Genomic DNA, 26,156 nt, shown 5'->3' with positions numbered 1-26,156 from the left:
TGAAGAAGGGTCCTGACCCGAAACGTCAACTTTCCTGCTCCTCTGATGCTGCCTGGCCTACTGTGTTCCTCCAGCTTCACACTGTATTGTCTCTGTTTCCAGCGTCTGCAGTTCTTGCTATCTCCCAGCTATGAATTAGAGATTTGAGCACAAGTCCTTCCTCTGCTGGCATTTGTACACATGCTTATTCTGTGCTGTGCACAGCTATATCAAATTAGTCCTCAGTTTCAACCATTATGAGAGGAATGGAGCCGAGCCAAAGTAAAGGAAGAATAGGTGACCTTCATGCACAATGATGATATTGCTTCTTATCAAAGCTGAAATATATTTGTAAAAAAGCTGAAATAAATCTGTACCATGCAAGCCCCTTCATTATGAAGTCATCAGCTTAGATACAACATTGTTTTCTGAAGGCATGCATAATGTGTCATAGAAGGGCCATCCAAGTTTGTACAGCAAAACTGCCATAGCAGTAAATAAGGTATCATTTCCTATGAATATAATTCTCTGTCACACAATAATCAAAGCATATTACCATTCAAGGTAAAAAATGCAAAAAAATTGTAGTCCTGATTTTGAATTTCACTTGCTAGTAACACTAAGAACAGTATTATGATCATTTTATCAATTATTGACTTCTAACACCCGGTAGGAATTATCACCTGTTTTAATATTAGCGCCTTGTTCAAAGGCATGTGCAGTGCTGGAGGCTATTAATATTCATGGTCAGGATATGGTTATTGAACATCAATTGGGATAGATTATTTGAAGTGTTCAGTAATAAACCTGTCATCTCATTCAAACTTAGAACCTTGTAGGTGATTGACATGGTGAGGTAATGATTCTTGACAGTTGGCTCTGCCAGCCATGTCTATGGTGAAGATTTGGACAGACGCGCAAGACAAAATGGAAGTGGAATCAATTTATACAATCTTTCTTTGCAAATTAAAAATTTCCATCACAAATTGTGGATGTTGCAAGTTAATTACTATTATGAAATAATATCAACAGAGAATTCTTAAAGAAGATGATATACTGTAGCCTAAGTCATCAGGTAATCCTCATAACCAGCTGGTGAATTGAATATACAGTCTGTCAAGAGCTGACTCATATTATAAAGTAACTTAAAGTAGACGAATGAATAGTATTAAGCAGAAAACTTTGAAAATAGATTTAGAAAATTTGCTCTCCTTCAGTACACAAACTTAAGATAAATAAATGATTTCTCTGAACTTTATTTCAGAGCTCGATTCCCAAAAATGGTCCTTCAGTTGTTGTGTGACCCCAATACAATCATAGAATGGAACTATCCAACTCCTCTGCTCGGTGATGACTGAGTGAGGAGATAGATAGGTCAATTTAATGCTATAATTGGGAGCCTCCCTGATCACAGAGCTGTCTATCAAAAAGACTACAAAGGAGCTTTGTTCCAGTCCTACTCTCAAGTCTGACCCACATTTTTGCTTCAACTACAGCTGACAGTCAAGAATTACTACCCCACAAAGTTTTAAAATTGAATGAGATGACCAGTTTCATTGATCTGTTCAAAATACTGTGAATAACCTGCCAGATGGACACCCATTCATGTACAATGGCTATAATCAAACCATGCATATCAAAAACTCCTGCATGCTTCTCTGCCTTGTTCCGGGGTGTGAACTGTAGCCAGACAGTAATGTCAATTCATTCTAGAATGCATAGGGAAGTTAGCAATAATTAATCATAAACTTGTGCTCTACCACCACTATTAAAGGAATTCAAATCAATAATTTAATATAGATGAAATATATTTTTGTTCCAATAATTAGTTGATAAAATTATTTTTAAAACAAGTGTAAGACCAAAGTACTTACTCTGGAGCATTGCAGATGTTGTATAGTAGTTGAAAGGAACTTTAGTTATAATATAATCTTCAGTTAGCTTTGAAACTTCTTTTGATACAAGAAGAGTCTTTCCTACCCCTGCATTTCCAACGAACATCACTGGTTTTCCCTTTTTCACAAGTAAATCAATGAAATATTTTAGGCCGATAGTTTCTTGAGTGTGAACTAGTACATCCTATTTACAGGAGACAAAATAACATCTGAAACAGTCTCATATTGTTACCATAAAATACTAGCAATTAAAAAAGTTCTTACAATAGGATATATTTCATGTCTAATAAGAAATCTCTCATTTAAAAGCATTTTTATGCACTGCCATGTTTTGGAGAAAACACACCCATAAGCAAATAAAATATTCAATTTTCATACAAAGTCCTTTCTGCAGTAAATTATCCAAAATCCAGTTAATTATTTGATTACTTTTGGCTTGGCATACTAGGAAAACTCACTACTTTTCTAAAACTGTGGGACAGAATCTTTTGCATCTACCTAGAACAAGCTGACAGTATCTCTGTTTAATGTCTTGCACAAAAGGTGGCACATCAGACAATGCATCCTTTCCTCAGTACCGCAATGAAGTGACAGCTTAGATTATGCTTTCCAGTTTTCATTGGCTCTCAAGTCCACAAACTGAGAGACAAGTGTTAGCAGGCTGATTTTTCCACTCAATGTCCCAAAATTGCTTTCAATAAGAACTGTGGAAACACACTGGTTTTTAAAAATACTTGTACTCAATAGGTTGAGTGGCAAGTAAGTTGTAAAAGGGTCTTTTATGAGGTTTTTAAGTATGCAAGAAACATTAAAAAAAAATTACATTAGAGGCTGTGGTATATCAGATTCTTCTTATAAAGAAGGATTATTGTAGGTGTTAGTAAAGCAAGATATGCACTTACCATTTTAAGCATGTGTGAATGAGCTTTAATACTTCTTTAAGAAATCGAAATAAAAGGATAAAAAGACTGTGATTTGTAATTTGTAGCTTTATTTCTGAACATTAGCTGAAACATGCAGTGTGGGCATGGGGAAAATGTTGCACATTAAACACAAATGCTGGAAAATCTCAAAAATAATTTCAATGGTGATAAAATACTTTTTGACGATTATTCTTTGCGCAATATATGGGACAGATTTAAATATTAAATATGAAAATTAGTAAATTTTACATTTGTTTAACTTATAGAATATGATGATGTTTAAACATTATACAGAAAGATTTGGGTTCAGAATGAAATACTTCTGTCAATAACGTTGGATTAAGCAAAACATCTTAATTTTCTAAGATATTTGTAATTTACACCATCTGACCATTTGAAAACAGTTCCAATTTAATTTATTTTTGTCCAATGAAATATAATCAATGGTTGTTGGATCATCAACAATACAGCCTGCATCTTGTCAATCCAGTATTTTTTTCCTCTTGCTCTATAATGGTGATTATAAAGGCTAATTGAAGCAATGCAAGTTTCTGTAAAGTTAAAAAAAAACAGGCAGTGCAATGTGGGTGGACATTCTGAAGGCAGTGCCTAAGAAAGCTAATCTGTAATGGAAAGAACTGCAATTTTATATTTCAAAGTTTTTTTAAAAATCACTGTCTTTTATTTATTCTAATGAAGAGCATTAGCAATGAAGCCTTGCACAGAGGTAAGCATTGATCACATCATTAATCACACATCATGGACAGTCACAAATCAAGTTCTAACAGCAAGCAGTGAATCAGAGGCAATGAAGCATAAACTCCTTCACAATTTATGATCTCTCAAATTGCATCTTTTCAACCATTAAATTGCAAGATACCATAAATTTTTATCTTCTTCACTTCAGTCACATTATTGATTCTGCCTGGTGGAATATAGAAAAGCAGTAAATCTCCAGTGTTGAATTAAATTTGAGCCCTTTCTCAGAAAAGAAACTTAAGAGAAAGATCAAGGCTGTTAATTCACACTTAGGAACAAATGATGGAAACATTAAAATTTAAATGTACAACTGGGATCCGAAAGGGCCAGATCAATGCCAATTCAAGTCACCATCAACCTTGACTTTTTATGTAACAGAATTTAGCACAGCAAAGTACAATGTCCTACCTCAAAGAAAAGCAACATGTAATAAGCTGACATTTAGTTGACTAAAAGCCAGTTATACAATACTTAATTCCTGTTTGAAACAACTAAATCGGTATTTTGCACTGTGCAGATATCTTTTTGTTTTCAAACCTGCTGTCAATTTGCTCTGATAAAACATACCTGTAGAGGGGCATCGGGTTCCATTTCAAACTTTGGAATCTTTTCTGTCCACAGAGTAAACCTTTTGGTGTCAGAGTCAATATAATAATCAAAGACTGTCCCTTGGGACGGGAATTTGATGCCTCTCATTTCTTTGGTCCACCATCTACTAAATTTCCCACGGTAATCAATTAGCTATTTAACAAAACAGCCACAATTTAGTCAATTGTATAATGGCAACACAACTGATAAGACAATTGGATGTCAACATAAATTAATGCTTCTCTTTCCTATAGTGTGAAATTAGACTGGCACGGTTGTAATGTATCTAAAGGACTTCTTCAACAATTTAGGTTTTAAGATCTTATAAAACATCTATGATGTTAACCATTCAATTTCTAAATGTCCTTTTACAAAAGGAATGTGGTCACAATAACCCTCATGCTTAAATCATACACAGTATTAACAGCAAAGCTAAACATTAATGTAGGTAACACTTATGTCACAAAGACACCAGGTAATGCCCAGCTCGAAGAAGAGAGGATCTAAACATCTTTCCTTAACATTTAATGGCATTAATATTGCTGGATTGCTCACCAGCATCCATGTGGGATTGCCATTTATCAGAAACTAAAGCAAACACTGAACTTCTGACATAATTACTATAGATACAAGAACAGGTCAGAGACTGAGAACTCTGTAGCAAGTAACCCAAATTCTGTCCATCATCTACATTGCACAAGTCAGGAGTATTATAGAATACAAATACAGAAATTTACAGTGAAACTCATAGATAAAGAGTCATTGGACCCAAAATGTTAACTCTGCTTTCTTCCCTCCGATGCTGCCAGACCTGCTGAGTTTCACCAGAAATTTCTGTTTTTGTTTCAGATCTCCAGCATCCACAGTTCTTTGCTTTATTATATTGTAGTGTAGAGTATTCTCCATTTGCCTGGGTTTAAAAATCTGCAAGCACTCTCAAGATGCTTGATATTATCCAGGACAAAGCAGTCCACTTTAAGGGTAAAGGCAGCAAGGGTTACCTTCAAGTTCCCCTCCAAGCCACATAATATCTTAATTTGGAAATATATCATTGTTTCTTCACTGTTTCTAGATCAAAAGCCTGGAACTCTCTTCCTCAACAGCGATTTTGTGTATCTTCACAATGTGAACTGCAGGAGTTCATGAAGAAACTCACCTCTAACTTTCCCATGGGCAAATAGGGATAGCGTCAGTGACACTCACTTCCCATGAAGAAAGGTCAAAAATAAATTAGAGCAGTTTTGAAATAGCTTACAAACTAGGTAAATGAATAGATTTCCTCTTTATTTATGAGATGTTGGCATTGCTGGATTTAGGGATGTAAATATGTGGAAGGAAGTTTACCAGATTGATACCTGGAATGTGTAGATTGTCTTGAAGATTGGTTGGACATGCCGAACATTTTTCCATGGGAACTTAGAAGATTGAGGAGTGACTTGGTTGATGTGTGTAAGATCCTGATAGGGGATCAAAGGGACATGGAAAGAATGCTTCCTCTTGTGACTCCAGGGTGAGGGGGCACTGTTGTAAAATTAGGCTCTTTTAGGACAAATTTTTTTTATCTTTTGGAGATTTGTGCAACTTTGGAAATCTCTACCTCAGAAGGTGGGGGAAGCAGTGGCCATTGATATCTTTAAGGCAGAGGTAGATTGATTCTCTTGTCTTCAGAAATCTTGGGTTATGGGGGTAGAAACGAGTGTGGAATTTGAAATACAAACAGATCAGCCATGATCTTATTGAATGGTGGAGCAAGCTTGAAGGATGAAATGGCCTATTTCCGCTCCTATTTCATATGACCATAATTGAGTGTCTTGCTAGGCCACTTCAGAGGCCAGTTAACCAGATTGTTGTGGGTCTTGAATCACATGTAGGCCAGACCAAGAAAGGGATACAGGTTTATGCCTAAATGATATGAGTAAATCAGATTGGTTTTTACAGCAATGATAGCTTAATTGTTGTCATTACTGAAGCTAGGACATGTAAGGGGCCAACCCGTGAATCAGGCATTTACAAACTGCAGCTTCCTATAATTTGCAATCTTTCATCACCCATTGACAATACATGCAGAGTGAACGTGCTTAGGGTTCAAATGCCAGTCAAAGGTAATTTGCATTACCTTGAAAATTTAACATTGGCATCTCAATGCTGCTGAATTTAGCAGTACTGAGTTAAAAAGAGGTGAATGCTGTCCGAAGGTGACCCATTATTTGTACAACTTCCAAGAGTGCTGTGGGAGAGCAGCACTTCACTATCTCGTCGCGCAAGTGTAATGACAGTTTGCACTGACAGTAATGAAAATTTGAATGATTGACATGGTTCCAAGAATGGATGGGGTTGGAGGCAGGAGACGCTCCTTACTTGATGTAACGTGTTGGTCATTCAGCTGATGCACATTCTAAGGCTGAAACTGGATGGATGATGGATATACGGCTCTCTTTATCAGCACACTGTGTGTCTCACTGGATGGAGGAGTGTGTACAACCATCATCTCCAAGGTCTGTCACCATTGATACTTCTGAGATCTAAGAACTTCTTCCACTCCTCATGTTCTCAACATATACCGTTTCTAGCCAATCGGCGGTAGGATGTTGGTGTCTGTGGCTGCCACCCTAAGGAGGTGAACACAGATGCAGGATGACCCGCACCAATGGCAGGCCCAGGAGCAGCAGCAGACCAGCGTGATGGAGCACCTAGCTTAGGAAGAGGTCAATGCCACAGGGCCCCTCACGATGAATGAAGTGTGCTGGAAGATGAGAGATTTTCACTCCCAACTCTATTTCCTGGGGATGAATGAAGCACAGTGCCAATGTAGGCTCTGAATGCCCAGGGACACTGTCACACAACTATATCAGATACAAGAGGTAGATCCAAGGGCTGCAAGGAAGGGAAGCTATCCTTTCCTGATAGCTGAGATGGTGACTGTCACTTTGAAATTCTATGCCATTGACTCCTTCCAGGGAGCAATGGACCTCTCTGTATTATATGGGATCTCTCAGTCTTGTATCCACAAATGCATCAGGACTGTGACCAATGTCATCTGTGCAAGATTGCCGATTGTTGGGAAAATCCCACCTCATTCACTAACGTCCCTTAGGGAAAGTATATTTGTCATCCTTACCCAGTCTAGCCTACGTGTGACTCCAGACCCACAGCAATGTGGTTAATTCTTAACTGCTGCCCTCTAAGCAATGAGGGATGAGCAATTAACGCTGGCCTAGCCAGGTACGCCCACATCCCGCAAGTGAATTAAAAAGAAAACACACCAGCTCATTTCATTCTTGCATGACAAGGTCAATGCTGCAGCCCATTAATGTAGCTGGGTTCCCCAGATACAGGGGTTTTAATTGTTTTTAAGAAATTAAAATTTAAAATTAAAGGAAAGAAATGACGCATTAATACTTACTTGATCTTGGAATAACGCTCCACCAAAAGCCCAGACACAAGCAAAAACAAAGTACATCTCATAGATATCACGTGGAGAGTCTGGGGGAGTATTTTCTGGAGTTAATAGGCAGTCTAGTAGAGAACATAAAGTCTACAAAAAAAAATAGTTCTGTAAAACAACCTAAATTTTAAGAGTTTAGCACAATGTAAAGTATTTGTACTGCAAATTGTGAAAGGTTGTACTGGTTGCTGCGTTGGTCTGTTGTATAAATTGAGAGTGACTCAGGTGTAATAAATCTAAAGGACTCTTCCTGTGTTTAACCGTGGTAACACCTACATATCAAAAAAATTATCACTCCGAAAAGAAACCTTTAAAAGTTCCATTGATACATTGCACTTGAGTTCAAAAATATTACTTTGTACCTGCACAATACTGTTCTCCGGAACTCGAGTAATGGTTTTGAGATTACAACGCACTTGTTCCAGACAAAGGGGAACATACTTGTCAAATAGTATAGTAAGATTGGCTCGTTCTGACTGGGCTTTGCGAGTGTCAATCCAGCTAGTGACATATCTGTTAAAGAAATCAAAATTGATGACATATATAAATATAAAAGTAATCTTAAAGAAATGAAACAGCAAAGAGTAGTCAGAGTGAGATACAAATATACTAGGAACTTACGGACTCCATCCTAAATCCTGAGGATTGACATATATTATACCAGCCCTGGATACTGTTGCAGGAGTCGCCGCATGAAGATGACTGATTTCAAACAGCAACCGCATGGAAGGTGATAAAGAGATACGTTCATTGCTAGCTAAAGTCAGCACCTAGGGATAGCAAAAATATTTAAATGACAAATTACTTATCTACTAAGTTACCAATGAAACACACAATAACTGAAGTTGAATCAATCAAAAGGAGTTTTACTCAGTCAGCAAGTGCTAATACACCATGCAATCAGAAGCTAACAGCCCAATTTTTAGCAAGCAATAAACATTTGTTCTTTTTTAAAGAAAACCTCTGCAGCCTCATGTGAATGTTTCAGTGACTAACCACAATGTTAGCAAACTGCAAAAAATTAAAGAATTGACCAAACAGGTGGATGAGGGTAAAGCGGTTGATGTGGTGTATATGGATTTCAGTAAAGCATTTGATAAGGTTCCCCATGGTAGGCTATTGCAGAAAATATGGAGGCATGGGATTGAGGGTGATTTAGCGGTTTGGATCAGAAATTGGCTAGCTGTAAGAAGACAGAGGGTGGTGGTTGATGGGAAATGTTCATCCTGGAGTTCAGTTACTAGTCGTGTACCTCAAGGATCTGTTTTGGGGCCACTGCTGTTTGTCATTTTTATAAATGACCTGGATGAGGGCGTAGAAAGATGGGTTAGTAAATTTGCGGATGACACCAAAGTCAGTGGAGTTGTAGATAGTGCGGAAGGATGTTGCAGGTTACAGAGGGACGTAGATAAGCTGCAGAGCTGGGCTGAGAGGTGGCAAATGGAGTTTAATGCGGAAAAGTGTGAGGTGATTCACTTTGGAAGGAGTAACAGGAATAGAGTACTGGGCTAATGGTAAGATTCTTGGTAGTGTGGATGAGCAGAGAGATCTCGGTGTCCATGTGCATAGATCACTGAAAGTTGCCACCCAGGTTGATAGCGTTGTTAAGAAGGCATACGGTGTGTTAGGTTTTATTGGTAGAGGGATTGAGTTTCGGAGCCATGAGGTCATGTTGCAACTGTACAAAACTCTGGTGCGGCTGCACTTGGAGTATTGCGTACAGTTCTGGTCACCGCATTATAGGAAGGATGTGGAAGCATTGGAAAGGGTGCAGAGGAGATTTACCAGGATGTTGCCTGGTATGGAGGGAAGGTCTTATGAGGAAAGGCTGAGGGTTTTGAGGCTGTTTTCGTTAGAGAGAAGAAGGTTAAGAGGTGACTTGATAGAGACATACAAGATCATCAGAGGATTAGATAGGGTGGACAGTGGGAGCCTTTTTCCTTGGATGGTGATGGCTAGCACGAGGGGTCATAGCTTTAAGTTGAGGGGTGATAGATATAGGACAGATGTCAGAGGTAAGTTCTTTACTCAGAGAGTAGTAAGGGCGTGGAATGCCCTGCCTGCAAAAATAGTAGACTCGCCCACTTTAAGGGCATTTAAATGGTCATTGGATAAACATATGGATGATAATGGAATAGTTTAGGTTAGATGGGCTTCAGATTGGTTTCACAGGTCGGCGCAACATCGAGGGCCGAAGGGCCTGTACTGCGCTGTAATGTTCTATGTTCTATGTTCTAAAGATACAGGATCAAGCCAGTGTTCATTCTGGGATCTTACTTGTACGGTATTGCCAGTGGTGGGATCATAACAGGATAGCAGTTAAGGTTCATTCAATAATCTGCTGATATATTGGCCGGAACAGAAAAATTACCAGGCAAGTTCTAAACAGACAATGAATATCCAACTAATTCACAAATGTCTTCAAGGAAGGGAACTAACTAGTTCTACCTTTACAAAATTCCAGTTTCACGCTTGGGGATGATTTAGGAAGAAATAAATCAATAAAAGTATCAATCTTTCTTCTTCTCCCAGAGTGAGTGATACCAAAGCAAATGTTCTCCTAGTTCTGAAACAATTTCACTAAATGATTCCATTTCCTACTGTTGCCATACCAAAAGGTCACAAACACCACCAGGTGAAACGCTCCCAAACCTCTCAGGTTTTAGCCACTCTTCATGTACAATTCTTTCCTTTATCCCAGCTGCAGCTGTTCTTATTCCTACCGCCTTCCTTCATTGCCAAATTTCAACTTTCCAAATCCCCAAAACTCCCTGACATCTTCTCCTGTCTCACTTCCAATCCTATTAAGTGTAGGGAAAAAAAATTGTTAGAGATCTGAGTACTTGACATGCAAATATGTAACAGATCTACATCATTATTTTTACTGTGGGGAAAGAAATGGAGCCTAGAGACTGCAGAGAAATAAACTTTGATGTTTTAAAAACAGTTCACGTTACGGAAGAGGAAGTTCAGGAGGTCTTAGAGAATAGAAAGGTGAATAAGCCTCCAGGACCTGCTCTAATGTATCCTAGAGTATTGTGGGAAATAAGGGAGGAAATTATGAAACCCCTTGCAGAAATATTTGCATCATCTATAACTACGGGTGCGGTGCCTGATGACTGGAGGGTGGTTAATGTTGTACCTTTGTTTAAGAAAGGTTATAAGGAGAAACCAGGGAACTATTGACCTGCGAGTCCGACTTCGGTTGTGGGTAAATTGTTGGGCGTGATTATAAAAGATGGGATTTATGGACATTTAGAGAGGCAAAAATTGATTAGGGATAGTTTTATGTGAGGAAAATAGTGTCTCATGAACTTGATTGAGTTTTTTGAGAAAGTTGCCAAAAAGATTGATAATGGCAGAGTAGTAGACATTGTTTATTTGGATTTTAGGAAAGCCTTTGACAAGGTTCCATCTGGTAGATTAATTAATTAGAGAAATTAGGTCCCGTGGGATTCAGGGTGAGCTTGCCAATTGGATACAGGAGAGTAATGGTGGAGGGTTACTTTTCGGACTGGAGGCTTGTGACCAGCAGCGTTCCACAGGGATCAGTTCTTGGTCCTCTTTTGTTTGTCGTTTATACAAACGATTTGGTTGAGAATATACAGTCGGTTCTGATACAGTGCAACAGTTCCGTTCTCATGCGATCTTGAGTTATAAGAAAATTGTGCAATAGCCGCACCTTTTAAACTAATGGGGCCAGAAATGCGGAATAGCCAATACAGGCTATGAAAATTCACGTTCTATAAATAGCAGTCTAAATTCTTCAATCGCGTTAAAATCAAATCACGTTGAAGAAACATGCTATAGCAGAACTGACTGTAGAAGGCTGGTTAGTAAGTTTGCAGATAACAGCAAAATTGTGGCATTGTAGATTTGGGCAGGAGCAGGCAGGTGGGACTAGTTTACTTTGGGATTATGTTCGGCACGAACTGGTTGGACCAAAGGGTCTGTTTCCGTGCTGAATGGCTGTTTGTGTCACTTGTTGCTTAATTCCAACAGTATTGATTAAAACTGCCTAAATCTCATATACTAACAATCAACAATTTTAAGGAATTTGGCATGGTGAGGTAGCAAGAGCTGGGATAACACTTGCTTCTCTGGCATTGACACAGGCCTGTTCACACCCCACAAATGGGCCAAAAAAATGAAGTGATAATAATAATGCTTGATCTAAATTCTACTGAAATAAGCATGGGGTACTGAAGCAGGTTTAGACAGATAAGGCGGAGTCCTAACTTACAGCCTGAGAATGTTCTAAATAATTGTTTTCTTCTGCCCAATTTGAAATGCACTGCCTGAAGCAGCAGGGGAGGCAGATTCAATTGTGGCTTTCAGAAGGGAATTGTATAATTCACAGGCACAAGAAAGGATGGGGTGGGGGATGGAGTGGTGAACTAGTTTAATAGCATTAGCAGAAATCCAGCTTTGAAGGGCTGAATAGATGGCTTCTGAGTTGTAAACATTCCAGAATTCTATTCTATGAGTATATTTTTTGCTTAAGTAAAGGAATTAGGAGATGGAGAAAGAGAAGGAAGGAAGGGAAATGGTCCCAAGCTGATTTGGCTAGCCCAACAGGTGTTTGAATACTCAAAGACTTCTCAGCAGTTTACTTAGGCCATACTAAAATATTGCACCAAATCTGCTCAGTCTCATAAAATATGTTCTCAACAGCAATGGTCATAGCCACCAAATCATCACAAAATATTCAAAAGAAAATGCAATCGGTTTAGTTGTCTGATCCTTGTGCCTCTGCATCAACCTATGCCTCTTCAGTAAAACTGTAGGGGGTGGGATGTCTGTTTCCTTCAAGTGCCAACTCAGCTGAAGGGACAGGCATAATGCCATCTTGCAGTTCCTCAATGGAGTCCTATATTTCACTTGTTTTTGATCTGATTAAGTCGAACCTCACTCATGGAGGGTCTCAATCTGGACAAGGTAATTAGCTAGCTATTTATCAAAATGGTTCTTTGCTCAGGTCTGCAGGTTGTGATGTTGTAAGAGAGGAGGTGTATAATCCATGCGCCAATGATGACTGGTATCACGTTTACTTTTCTTTTTGAGATTGACTTACGGCTACATTGACAGAACCCCTTCTGGCAGTGTCCTGCTGGCCAGGGGTATGAAGCACACAATGTTTAGGAAACCTTCTCTAGCCCATTCCTCATACTAGTAAGGTGAGCAGTGTGATCCTGTAAAAGGGCTTCTCGGTGACTCAGATAGCTGCCATATTCCATGCAGCTCCCTTCCAATGAAAAATTACCCTATGACCTCAGTCACTTTTGCATATTTCACAAACACAACTTCCAGTCAATTCACACATGCTGCTACGTAACTCACCAATCACCACAGGCCTCATAACAGATGACAGAAAGATGATGAACACGACTTGTACTTGAATTAGATTATAATGATGGAGTATTCAGCCACATCCTTGCCTATCTTGGTTCATTCTCTCAGCTGTTTGTTAGTATTTGGAATTCTCTTTCCCAGCATGCAGTAAAAGCTGGGTCAATGTACATACTGAAGCACGAGTTTGGTACAGTTTTGACTGTGAAGGAAGTTAAGGCTTTAGAGGGGCTTGGGGTGAGCGTGTGGATGTGCGTGAAGAAGGTGGAAAGCTACACTACGTAACAATCACATCAGCCATGACCTTAATGAATGATAGTATTTGGCACCTTGAAGCCATACTAACTCCGGTTTCTTATGTTCATATTACTTCAAGCTAAGTGATTTGTGCTTACATCTTTTTGCCTTCAATATAAATCTGGTAGTTTTCTCATCATTCTTTCTTTCTCAGTATAGGGAAATTCTCTCTCATTTGTTTCCATGAGAGAAGCACTGAGAAACTATATTTCTACCATGTCCAGCTCCTCTTTTCTCAAAGTTGTTTTGATTTGGTGGACTTCTCTCAACATCAATAATTGCCATAACTATGAAATATCCAAAATTATTTGATTCATGATAAACTGGTGGATGATTTCATGTATGTTAGTATTTCTTCCTGAAACAATAAAGCTTCTAAGCTAACCCACTACAGTTCACAGTAATGACGTTGAAACAAAAAGTCCAAAAATGAACAAACGAAATGAGGGATTATAGAGGTAATTGCTCTTCGAAAAAAAGTCTATGAAATTGAAACAGGTGGTCAAACAATATGGAAAAATCCCAACTGGCGGTATTTAATGGAGATTATGACAGTCTCACCTACTGGTTGGATAGCTAGTGGAAGCCCCCATGTCATCCCTTTCAGGGAAGGTCCATTGAGTTAAACCCCATTCAAACACTTGATAGGTCAGCCATTGATCTGCCCCCGATCATTGATTGTTGCTATTGGTACAACACCCACCCAAGGTCTAGGATTGTGCATGGATCCAGACATACAGGGTGAAGAGGAGAGGGGCTCTGTGTGGGGAGTCAGCAGCAAGGGTAGACGGTTATCCCTTAGTGGGATCCCCTTGCCAATGCCAGGTCACTTGATTATGTACTGTGTTTTTCAATTAGTGAATAGCCTCCACTCTAGGAGCATGCCCAAGCCTTAATCACAGAATGCTGACTTCCCCCACAGTGTCAGCTTCATTATGATCTGGTTCAAGGTCCAATATCTGGGCTGCTTGGACCCACACCAGTTTTACACTGATGAATAACACCATGCCATGTTGGGAATCTCTAAAAATTAAACTTACTGTATCAAAACAAAATATGAAACTGTGCAAAACTGATTGATCATCATAATAAAAACCAAAAGAACTGTGGATGCTATAAATCAGGAACAAAAACAAAGTTGCTGGAAAAGTTCAGTAGGTCTGGCAGCATCTGTAATCTTTATTTTTGTTCCTGATTTACAGCATCCACAGTTCTTTGGGTTTTTGTTATGATGATCAGTTTTGCACAGTTTCATATTTTGTTTTGATACAGTAAGGTTAATTTCTAGATGCTGCCAGACCTGCTGAGCTTTTCCAGAAACTTTGTTTTTGTGATTGATCATCATATTTTGACAATTTAACTGCACATAAAACACTAACCTTGTTATCATCCATTACTGTGTTGAGTGATTCTATCCACATTGGGTCAATATCTCCATCTAAAACAATCCACTTTGGACTTGCATGAGCAATGCTGGAAAGTTCTCTCATCATATTTGAAAACAAGCCTGTTTTTTTGGTGAGATCAAACAAACATTCATTACTGACAAATGCATTTGTGTGGTTAAAAAAACTTCCATAGGGACAAACAAAAAAAACCTCCCTTGCAATCATCAAATTCTACACCGCAACAGTAATATTTTGTTAGCTAAAGACATACATAAATTCACATAATATTTTCCTCCTCCTTCATTCCCCACAAACAGATTAAACAGTATACTTTTGTTATGCTTGACTTGAACTCAGCTGAACACAAAAACATTCTAGGCTTAGCTGTTTTAAGTGGCTTGTCTAAGTACCAGACAGGACTGCTCACACAGATTGGGGTAAAAAGGTGGCACAACACTCCTGCCATTAAAAGCTTTTGTCTGTTGTCATGGTTAATAGTTATTTTTCAAACACTATCACCAAAAACTGACTATCAGCCCATTTATTTCATTGCAGTTTATGGATCCCTAATGTTTGCAAAGTGACCATCAGGTTTGTCTACTTTACCGCCATGGCAACACTTCAAGCACACTAAGTCAACTGAAGTGCTCTGGAATGACCTCAGGTAATGAAAAGTGATATATAATTGCAATTGTTTTTCTTTCATTTGTTCCCTGGCTAAATATTCTTTCAGCTGGTGATCACAAGGGATAGCATCAATGATTGGTGTTGTGATGTAACGGTATGGACAGATGTGTTGGGGCCTATGAGTTCTTCCTCAGGCATATCTGAAGGAAAGAATGAAGTTTATATGCAGCTCACAATATGAATGGAATATGGGTTTGACAATCAAGGTTACTAATAATTAACCTGGAATGCAATAGGATAGGAAGTGGAAGATTTTATGAACGCTAAAAACTGGCATCTGTGATGAGGAGGACCTCAGGTGGAAGCCTAGGTAAGTCATTTCTCAGTACTTCTGCCCAACATGATTTTCAAGTACTTTAGTCTCTTCTTTAGCACTGTCATGGATTCCATCTGCGAGGGAAGCTCATGGCAGGTGGCAGACTTACCTGATGCATTATGTGTTTCGAGGTTATCAAAGGATAGGAGTATCATCAGGGGGTGTGTGGGTTGGAGATGTCAGTTGTATAATTATCCAGGGGTTAGACTACTTTATATTCATCTGACATGTGCAGTGTAATGATCCAGGTGAGTTGGAACCCCCCAAAATCATCAATTTTAGTGCAGAGTTGACAACATTTTGAGAGGGTTCGAAACTCATCAGAAATTTGTTATTCAAGTAGTTTTATTATTGCTTGGGACTTTTGAAAAGTCTCAACATGTATTTTGTAGGCAAACTTGGTCTCAGACTATTCAGAGATGTGAAGAGCTGGGCCATTGTTTTCAAACACAGAAGCCTACATAACAATACAACAACCAAACAGAGCAGAATTCAATTTGCCTTGTAAAGTGTTACAATTCCAGACAAAGCTACCAAATTTATGTTATGATCTGTGTGGAGACCAGTAACCTTTAATTTTAGAGTAGGTAAAATGAGAGGACCAGGGTACTTACTAAGAATAAAGGCACAAGATTCCATGATTTTGATGATCGAACAACAAACTTTACCATACAACATAAAATCAACAATTAATGTACATCTTGGTTCTAACATGCAAAATTAACATGTGGTAAGTATGGATAATATGTTGATTGACTGTCCACAGCACTGGTTAAATGGCAAATGTATTCAAGGCAGATCTCTCAGATTTCTCAGCGATCGCCTAAGATGTTAAATGATACAGAGGGTCATCAAATTTCACAAGAAATCACAAGGTTCCACTATTGCCAATGTGGCCACAAAACCTCCTCTCAAGAGTCATTCTCTCCTTGACACTTGAACCACTGCTCCCACCCTAGCCAATCACCTTCCTTTTCTGGGTCTATCCTTTGGAAACTATACTCTCACACAGGGACAACAACTCCAATTTTTCACAAACAGCAATCTTCAACAAGCAGGTAAAACTCCTGGATTTTTCTGAGCTCAATTGTCACTCAATTTCATCCGGCAAACACTGATTATGGGATTTTCAAGCACAATTCTCAGTTATACTGCACTATTAGCTGCAGGTGGCTTCTTCTAGTTCCCAGCATTTCCTTGAAGTCTTGGTGAACAGAGCTATTCAACTGCTGTAGGACTTCCCTGTGTTCTCACGACATAAAACTCTCAGTTTCGTTAAAAAGACTGAACTCCTAATGTGGAGTTCACTCTGTCTCTGTCTCCACCTCAGTCCTTTGAGCCTTCACCAACTCCTGAACTACCTTGAGTGACCAAGTAAAAACCCAGTAATAAACTCTCACTGGGTAGAAGTGAATGTGGCCACCTCGCAGCTCTTGGGATATAGTACTCTGAATGTCGCATTCTGTGAGAATGTTGGAAATGGATTTCATCATTAAAGGAACATGAACTGATAGATAACTGAAACATACACATTTATGAGTTTATGAGAAATGCTCAGTAGATTAGGACTAAATGGCCAAATAGCCATCAACTGTGTCATTAATTTCTACGTTTCTAGCCTATGTTACTCTTCTGTGACTATTAAAAAAATTGCATTTGCTCTTATCGAAATAAAAAGTATTAAACACATAACATTTAAAATAAATTGAAATGCAGAATAATGTGATTTTCGGAAAAGGCACAGGGAAACAAAAAGATCTGCATTACACAAAATAGCACCATCTCACACAGTGCAATACTTTAATAAGTGGCATAGCTCAGAGTAACCAGGAACGAGCAATAAGTTTCTTGCCAGAGTCATTCATTTTCAAGGACAAATTAAAAAAAAGGAAATGCTATTTAGACGTAAGGTCCTAAAAATGGATCATCCAGTGTTTATTTAAATTGAATAGAAAATAATCACTGGTCCAATCCCTCCCCCTATTATGTTTCCCAATCTTCGTAATTCTACAAATGCAGGTACAGTACAGCTCAGATAAAGCAAGTTAATGTATTCATACCAGAGATCATCCTCCTTATCTCAGAAAAGCAGCTGCAACTAGTCATTAAGAAAATAAACCTATGCATAAGACAACAGCTATGTATGATCCAAAAGGTTGATCTGCAGACTAATGAAAATGATTTTAAGAGCAGAAGTTTTAGCAGTTTGTTTTGTAGCACCTAAGCATATATAAAATCAGATAAATTATAACTCAGAAGCCATCAGACACATCTTAGAAAAATATAGCCACAAGTTTGGGCACAACTAACAGTTGCAAAAGTAGCATTTGATTCTAAAGTCCTTCACCTTTCCTTCAATTCATTATATTGGTTAATATTAATGCCAAATTCAGTGAAGATGACAGATTTTTGAAATGAAACATTGAAAAACTGGCACAGGTTGAAATTCAGCAACTCAACTTGAAAAACTGGTGGTTGGCATGCACTGTGAAAACCAAACATGCTAATAAATGGGATACGTTACTTGGAAAGAAAGGCTAGTAACAGGGATGGCTCTTTCGTACAAAATTAGAGACGGAGATACAACTGCTACAGCTTACAGAATGATAAAGTCACCTGTGACCTTTTCTCACTCCGAGTTTCTTATATGTCTCCCATGTTTGCAACAGGGTTCAATGGCATTTCAATCTGACAAGTGTTATTATATTATATATATATTAGAATCCCTACAGTGTGGAAACAGGCCCTTCAGCCCAAAAAGTCCACACAGACCCTTGGAGCATCCCACCCAGACCCATCCCCCTATAACCCACCTAATCTACAGATCCCTGAACACTACAGGCAATTTAGCTTAGCCAATCCACCTAACCTGCACATCTTTGGACTGTGGGAGGAAACAGGAGTACCTGGAGGAAACCCACGCAGACACTGGGAGAATGTGCAAACTCCACACAGACAGTCGCCTGAGGGTGGAATTGAACCCGGGTCCCTGGCGCTGTGAGGCAGCAGTGCTAACCACTGTGCCGCCCTTAAATTGATTATATATTTATTCAAGATCTGGCAGTGATGCAAAAATTAGCATGCTAAGTAACAGCGGCATAAAGTTACAAAGAAACCTTGATGGATTAAGTGAGTGAACAAACTGTGACAGCTAGGATTTAAGTACTTTTCATCAGTCTTCAGAGTGGAAGATACTAGCAGAGTATCTAGTAGAGTTGGGGCAGGGGTGAATGTAGTGGCCATCACTATAAAGAGAAGGTGCTGGGAAAGCTGAAATGTGTGAACGTGGAAAAACCACCTGGACCAAATGGACTACACCCTAGAGTTCCAAAGGAGACAGCTAAGGAGATTTTGGAAGCATTGGTGGTGATCTTCCAGGAAACACTGGAGTCAGGGAGGATCCCACAGGATTGGAAAATGATTAACATCCATTTAAGAAGGGAGGCAGAAAACAGGAAATTATTGGCTGTTTAGCCTGACCTTAGTCATTGGTATGATTTTAGAGTCCATTATTAAGGATAAGATTGCAGAACACTTGGAAGTGCATGGTTAAACAGGGCTAAGTCAGCACAGTTTCATTAAAGTCAGGTATGTGACTTCTTTGAGAAGCTATTGAGCAAGTCGGACAAAGAAGAGCCAGAGGATGCAATTGATTTGGATTTATGAAGGCCTTTGATGAGGTGCCACACAGGAGACTGCTAAATAAGAGCCCATGGCATTACGAGCAAGGTATTGGCATGCATGGAGGTTTGGCAGAGATATTGTCATGGATAGAGGATTGGCTGACTGGCAGAAGGGAGGGAGTAGGGATAAAGGGATTTTTACAGGATGGCAGCCAGTGACTAGTGGAGTTCTGCAGAGGTCAATGTTGAAGCCACAACTATTTACATTGTACATGAACGAACTGGACAAAGGAACAGAGGACATGTTGCAAAGTTTGCAGAAGCTGGAGGGACAGGAAGCTTTAAGGAAGCAGGGAGGCTGCAGAAGGACTTGGACATGCTCGGAGACTAGACAAAGAAGTGGCAGATTGAATACAATATGGGAAAGTGAGAGGTTATGCTCGTTGGTTAGAATAGAAGCTTAGACTATTTTCTAAGTGGAGAAAGGCTTCTGAAATCTGAAGCAAAAAGGGACTTCAGAGTTGTCTTAAGGTTGACATGTAGGTTCAGTGGGCAGTTAGGAATGCAAATGCAACGTTAACATTCATTTTGAGAGGGGTAGAATACAAGAGCAGGTATGTCCTGCTGAGGCTATATAAAATCTCTGATCAGACCACATTTGAAATGTTGTGAACAACTTTGGGCCCCATATCTAAGGATGGGAGTGCTGGTGTTGGAGGGTGTCCAGAGGAGGCTTACAAGCACGATCTCAGGAATGAAGGGCTTGTCATTTCAGAAGCAGTTGAGGATTCTTGGTCTGTATTCTATGGAGTTTAGAAAGATGATGGGGGAATCTCACTGTAACTTAAAGAACACGGAGGGGCCTGGATACAGTGGCCAGGGGAGAAGATGCTTCTACTGACAGAAGAGATTAGGACCTGAGGACACACCCTTAGAGTGAAGGGATGACCCTTTAGAACTGAGATGAGGAGGAATTTCTTCAGCCAGAGGGTGGTTAATCTGTGAAATTCACTGCCACAGAAGGCCATGGAGGCCAAGTCATTCAGAGTATCCAAGACAGAAATAGATGAGTTCTTAATTGGTAAGGGGATCAAGGGGTAAGAAGAAAAGGCAGAGAATGGGGTAGAGAACCATATCAGCCACGATCGAATGGCAAAGCACATTCAACGGACCAAATAAGTAACTACCACAAACAATATGTTTGGATTTCCAAAGGGCATTCGATAAGTTACCACCCATGAGAATACTTAATGAGACCTATGATGAATTGAATCATTTATTATCATGTATTCAAATGTAAAAATACAGTGAAAAGTGTGTACCTTCACCGTACATACATGGCACCATTCGCATTAACTTAGAATAAGACGAGACAAAAAAAAGAGATAACTTAAGAGAGTTGAACTTTCCTTTCTGCTGTCGCAGTCCTAGTCCAGGCTTTCCAGCCCTGGCCAGGCCGCTGCCAGTGTCCCGCTCTGGGCGGCCTCACCAGTCCGCTCTTACTGGCCCACTCTTGATCTGCTGCCATCGCTCTGGCCGATGCTTGATCCACTGTTGCTGCAGGACACAACCCGGGCGTTCAGCTCCTGCCACTTGGTTTCTGGTCACGACTCCTTAGGTAGGTAGTTAATAAGGGGTGGGGGGTTTAGAATTACTACAGAGGGAGACAGAAGAAGGGAGGAAAAGAAAAGAAAGAGAGAGAACTGGCGAGTAGTGAGGAGCCACCATCTTTCAAAGATGGGAGTAGTATATTAGCATGCAAAGAAGACTGGCCAAGTAAAAGAGTTGGGTTAAAAGGGCACTTTTCAGGATGGCAACCTGTAACTAGTGGAGTGCCACAAGAATCAGTGCTCAGGCTACAATTATTTATTATATATTAAATGAGTTGGATGATGAAATTCAATGTACTATGGCCAAATTTGCACATGACACAAAAATAGGTGAGGAGGCAAGTAGTGAGGATGACACAAAGAGTTTCACAGAATCATAGATAAAACCAGAAACAGAAGTTGCTGGAAAAGCTCAGCAGACCTGGCAGCATCTGCAAAGAGAAATCAGAGTTAACGTTTCAGGTCTGGTGACCCTTCCTCAGAACTGATGGTAGCTAGGAAAATCTCAGTTTATATGCAGAAGGTAGGGTGGGGGAGGGGATCAGGAGCAAATGATAGGTGTGGCTAGAGCCCAAAGAGAGAGAAGAGCAGTTGAATAGGCAAAGGAGTTGATAACGAACTGGCTAGGAGGGTGAATAGCTGTTGATGGAGACTGTTAGTGACTAACAACAGGTAGTGTGTAATGGCAGACTGTGAGATAACAAGGCTTGGTGTGTGAGGTAGGGGGCTAGGACTTGGGAGAGTTCAGGCCCTAAAATTATTGAACTTGATATGGAGTCCAAAGGGCTGCAGGGTCCCCAAGCGGAAAATGAGATGTTGTTCTTCCAGCTTGTGCTGACCGTCACTGGAGCACTGCAGCAAGCCTGAGAGAGAGATCTCAGCCAGGGGACAGGGTGTTGTGTTAAGGTGGCAGGCAACAGGTAGCTCCGGGTCTTTTTTGTGGGCAGAACGTGGATGTTCTGCGAAATGATCACCCAGTCTACACTTCATTTCCCCAATGTAGAGGAGACCATATTGTGAGCAGCAAATGCAGTAGATTAGATTGTGTGAAGTGCAGGCGAAGTGTTGCTTCACCTAGAAGGTATGTTCGGGCCCTTGGGTACTGGGGAGGGAGGAGGTAAATGGGCAGGTGTTACACCTTCAGTGGTTGCAGGGAAGGTGCTGTGGGTAGGGTTTTGGGAGTGAAGGAAGAGTAGACCAGGGTGTCCCAGAGGGAACAATCCCTGTAGAAAGTGGACAAGGCAGGGGAAGGGAATATGTGTCTGGTGGCGGCATCTCACTGGAGGTGTCGGAAATGGTGGCTGATGATCTTCTGGATGTGGATGCTGGTGGGATGGTAGTTAAGGACATTGGGAACCCTATCGCTGTTGCAGGACGGAAGAGAAGGGGTGAGGGCAGAAGTGTGGGAGATGGGTCGGATCTAGTTGAGGGCCCTGTCAATAACAGTGCTGGGGAATCCTCGGCTAAGGAAGAAGTTGGGCATTTCAGAAGCTCCCTTGTCGAAGTTGGCCTCATCTGAACATATGTGACAGAGACAGAGGAACTGAGAGAATGAAATTGTGTCTTTACAGGAAGTAGGACGTGAAGATGTATAGTCCAGGTAGTTGTGGAAGTTGGTGAGTTTATATTGGGTGTTGGTGGCCAGTCTAGCCCCAGAAGTGCAAACAGATGTCAAGGAAGGGAAGGGAGGAGTCAGAGATAGACCAGATGAAAGTGAGGGCAGGGTAGAAACTGGAAGTGAAATCGATGAACTTTTCCAATTCTGGACAAGAGAAGGAAGGAGCACCGATGATATCATCAATAAATCAAGAAAGAATGGCGAGTGGGAGCTGAAATAGAACTGGAACAAAGAATGTTCCATGTATCCTGTGAAGAGACAGGGATAACTGGGGCCCGTGCGGGTACCCATGGCTACCCATCTGACCTGAAGAAAATGAGAGAAGTTAAAGTGAAGTTGTTGAGGGTGAGGACAAGCTAGGTAGAGGAGGAGGGTGGTGGTGGTGGTGGTGGTGGTGGGTGGGGACAGTTCAGATCTTTGCTCCAGGAAGAGGCGGAGAGCCCCAAGACCTACAGTGGGCAAGCAGGCCATTCGGCTGATCAAGTCCACACTGACCCTCCGAACAGCATCCCACCTAGATCCATTCCTTACCCTATCCTTGCAACCCCGCATTTCCCATGGCCAATCTACCGAACCTGCACATCTTTGAACTGTGGGAGGAAACCAGAGCACCTGAAAGAAACCCATGCAGACATGGGGAGAATATGCAAACTCCACACAGACAGTTGCCAGAGTTGGAATCGAGCTTGGGATCTGGAGCTGTGAGGCAGCAAGCTAACCACTGAGCTACAATGTTACCCTGACAGGGAGAGATAGGTTATAGATTATAGCGTGGCAAAAACTTGGTAGATGGCATATATTGTGGGAAAATATGAGGTAATAAACTTTTTACAGGAAAAAGTGAAGAACTGAATATTATTTAAATAGGTGAAAACTGCAGCACAGAGGAATTTGGGGGTCTTTATGCATGAATTCCAAAAAGCTAGCATCCAAGTTCAGCAGGTACTAGGGAAGATAAACATACTGTTGGCCTTTATTTTAAAGGAAACAGAGCATAAAAATAGGGAAGCCTTGCTGAAAAACACAAGGCACTTGTCAGACTACACCTGGAATACTGTGAACAGTTTTGGTCCCCTTATCAAAGGAAAGATATACTAGCATTAGAGGCAGTCCAGAGAAGTTTGGTTGGTTGATTCTGGTTATGGAGGGATTTTCTTATGAGGTGATATTGAGTAGGTGAGGCTTGTATTCATTGGAATTTAGAAGAATGAGAGGTGACCATATTGAAACATAGAAAATTCTTAGTGAGCTTAACAAAGTTGATGCGGAAAGGTTGCTTTCCCTTGTGGGACAGTCTAGGACCTGGGGGTGTCACCCATTTAAAACAGAGAAGAGGAGGATTTTTTTCTCTTAGAAGGTATTGAATTTGTGGAATTGTTTACTGCACAGATCTGTTAAGACAGGTCATTAAATATATTCAAGTCTGAGATCGAAAAATCGGGGAAATGAGGTTTAGGGGCAAAAGACAGGAAAGTTAAGTTGAGGATCATCAGATCAGCCATGATCTCACTGAATGGCAGATCAGACATGATGAGCCAAATGGCCTCCTTGTGCTCCTACATCTTGTGGTTTATGATACCTACACCCCAAGTACTGTAGTGGTTCAAGCTGGCAGCTCACTATCACCTTCTCAAGGGTGATTACAGACGGACAATAAATTCTGGACTGGCCAGCAACATCTATATTCTAGGAAAAAATAAAGCGAAAGCACCTTCATGGAGGAATAAAAACAATCCAGTCAGGATCTTACAAGTTTCAATTAGATCACCGTTAAATCCTCTAAACCCCAGTGAGCATGGGCCAAGCTTGCTAAATCATTCTGCATAAGACAAATCCTCATCCAAGGAATCATCTCCATCAGCATTCACTGAACTGCTTCAAATGCAAGTATATCCTTTGCATTGGAGATAAAGTCTGTATATTGACCTTTAAGTGCAGTCTCACCAATTCGCCTTTTACCCTATTCTCCCTTCAATAAAGGCTATCATTCAATTTATTAATTATTTACTGCCCCTGCATGCTAAACTTGTGTGTTTTAAATTCATTTATGAGAAATGAACGTTGTTTGACAGGCCAGAATTTATTGCCTATCTCGAATAGACCAGTGGGTAGTTAAGAGTCAACCACATTCCTGTGGGTCTGGAATCACATGTGGGCCCAGACAGCAACTCCCTGACATTAGTGAACCAGATAGGTTTTTCCGACAATTGACAGTGGTTACATAATCATCATCTGCTGTGGTTGGATTCAAACCCAGCCCCCAGAGCATTTCCTGGTCTCTGGATTAACAGTCCAGTGTTACTACTACTAGGCCATCGCTTCCCCTTCAAGTATACTCATGTACAGTACACAGACACCCAGAGCACTTTGTACTGCAGCATTCTGCAGTCTCCCTCAATTTACACAATATTGCTTTTCTATTGTTCCTGCCAAAGTGGGCAATCTCATTCTTTGTGCATTCACTTAACCAGTCTATGTTTATTCTGCTTTTCTATCTATTTATATTGTCAGGAATTTTGGTTACATTACATTCAGTTCCTTCACGTAAATCATTAATATAGATTGTGAACAGTTGAAGCCCCACCACTGCTCACTGTGGCACACCAGTGAAAGTGTGCCACCTTGATAAATAATCTAGTTATCTTGAATCTCTTTCTTCTGTGCTAGCTAATCATCTATCCATGTTAATGTATTATTTCTGACAATGAGCTTGTAACTTGTCTGGTAACTTTTACATACCACCTTATCAAATGCCATTTGGAATTCCAAATGCATAATGGTCCCCTTTTATCACCCTGCTTGTTAAGTCCATAAAGAATTATATTAAATTATTCAAACAGTTACAAAATCATGCTGACTCAGCCTGATTGTACTATGGAATCACCATATTCCATCTCTCAGCCAGAGGCTTTGTCCTGTCAAGGCATGGTGAGGATATATCAGAGATAGCAAAAGTGGACACTGCTCAGCCTTTTCTCCTGCCTGGGTTTGATTTGATTTATTATTGTCACATGTACTGAGATATAATGAAAAGTCCTGTACTGTGTGCGAACCAGACAAATTATACCTTAGGCTCTCCAGGGCTCATTACTGATAAGGTGTGCAGAAAAGAAGCAGGTTTGACAGATGTATAACTTGATGTCCTCAGTCAGGTGCTTCTGTTCCACCCTCTCTGACAAAGTTTGCTCAGGCCAGCTGCAGATTTTGCAATGTTGGGATCAACCCAGAAGGACCAAAAAAAATTAATTAGCTCCAGTAAAGGTGTCTACTTGCATTTACCAGTTTTTACCTGCAGCTAGGAGGAGCAGGAGTTCAGAGATGATACTTCAGGCCTGAAATACTGAGCGAACACACTGACTGTCATCAGCTGTGATGTACTGGTAGTCCTTTGGTTGAGATTACCGTCAGTCGCACTCCCACTTGCCCTCCAATCCCAGTCACTGTTCCTCTCTCCTCCCCCCGAGTCACATATAGGTGCTCATTCTCTCCCTCTTTTTCCTGGTTCAACCCAGTCTCGCTCTCTCTCTCACACACACACACACACTCCTCCCCCTACCTCCAGTCTCTCTCCCTCTCTCACACACACACACACACACACACACACACTCCTCCCCCTACCTCCAGTCTCTCTCTCTCTCACACACACACACACACACACACACACACACACACACACACA

At 40.5% G+C, this 26,156-nt stretch overlaps 1 protein-coding gene across 1 annotated transcript in view; it reads right to left on the bottom strand.

Moving 5' to 3' along the window:
• The window catches only part of dnah9l (dynein, axonemal, heavy polypeptide 9 like), a 365,602-nt gene that overhangs the window by 178,392 nt on the left and 161,054 nt on the right, over positions 1-26,156 (bottom strand). The window contains exons 41-46 of the mRNA XM_048599208.1: positions 14,615-14,742; positions 8,211-8,359; positions 7,952-8,102; positions 7,548-7,679; positions 4,124-4,297; positions 1,854-2,058 (exon numbers count right to left, since the gene is read on the bottom strand). Of these exons, the coding sequence (XP_048455165.1) occupies positions 1,854-2,058; positions 4,124-4,297; positions 7,548-7,679; positions 7,952-8,102; positions 8,211-8,359; positions 14,615-14,742 (939 nt within the window). The remainder of the gene's footprint in view (positions 1-1,853; positions 2,059-4,123; positions 4,298-7,547; positions 7,680-7,951; positions 8,103-8,210; positions 8,360-14,614; positions 14,743-26,156) is intronic.

This window comes from Rhincodon typus, chromosome 7 (assembly GCF_021869965.1).
Source record: "Rhincodon typus isolate 14 chromosome 7, sRhiTyp1.1, whole genome shotgun sequence".
NCBI classification, from domain to species: Eukaryota; Metazoa; Chordata; class Chondrichthyes; order Orectolobiformes; family Rhincodontidae; genus Rhincodon; species Rhincodon typus.
The sequence above is the reverse complement of the archived record's forward strand: the minus strand, read 5'-3'. Positions and strand labels throughout refer to the sequence as shown.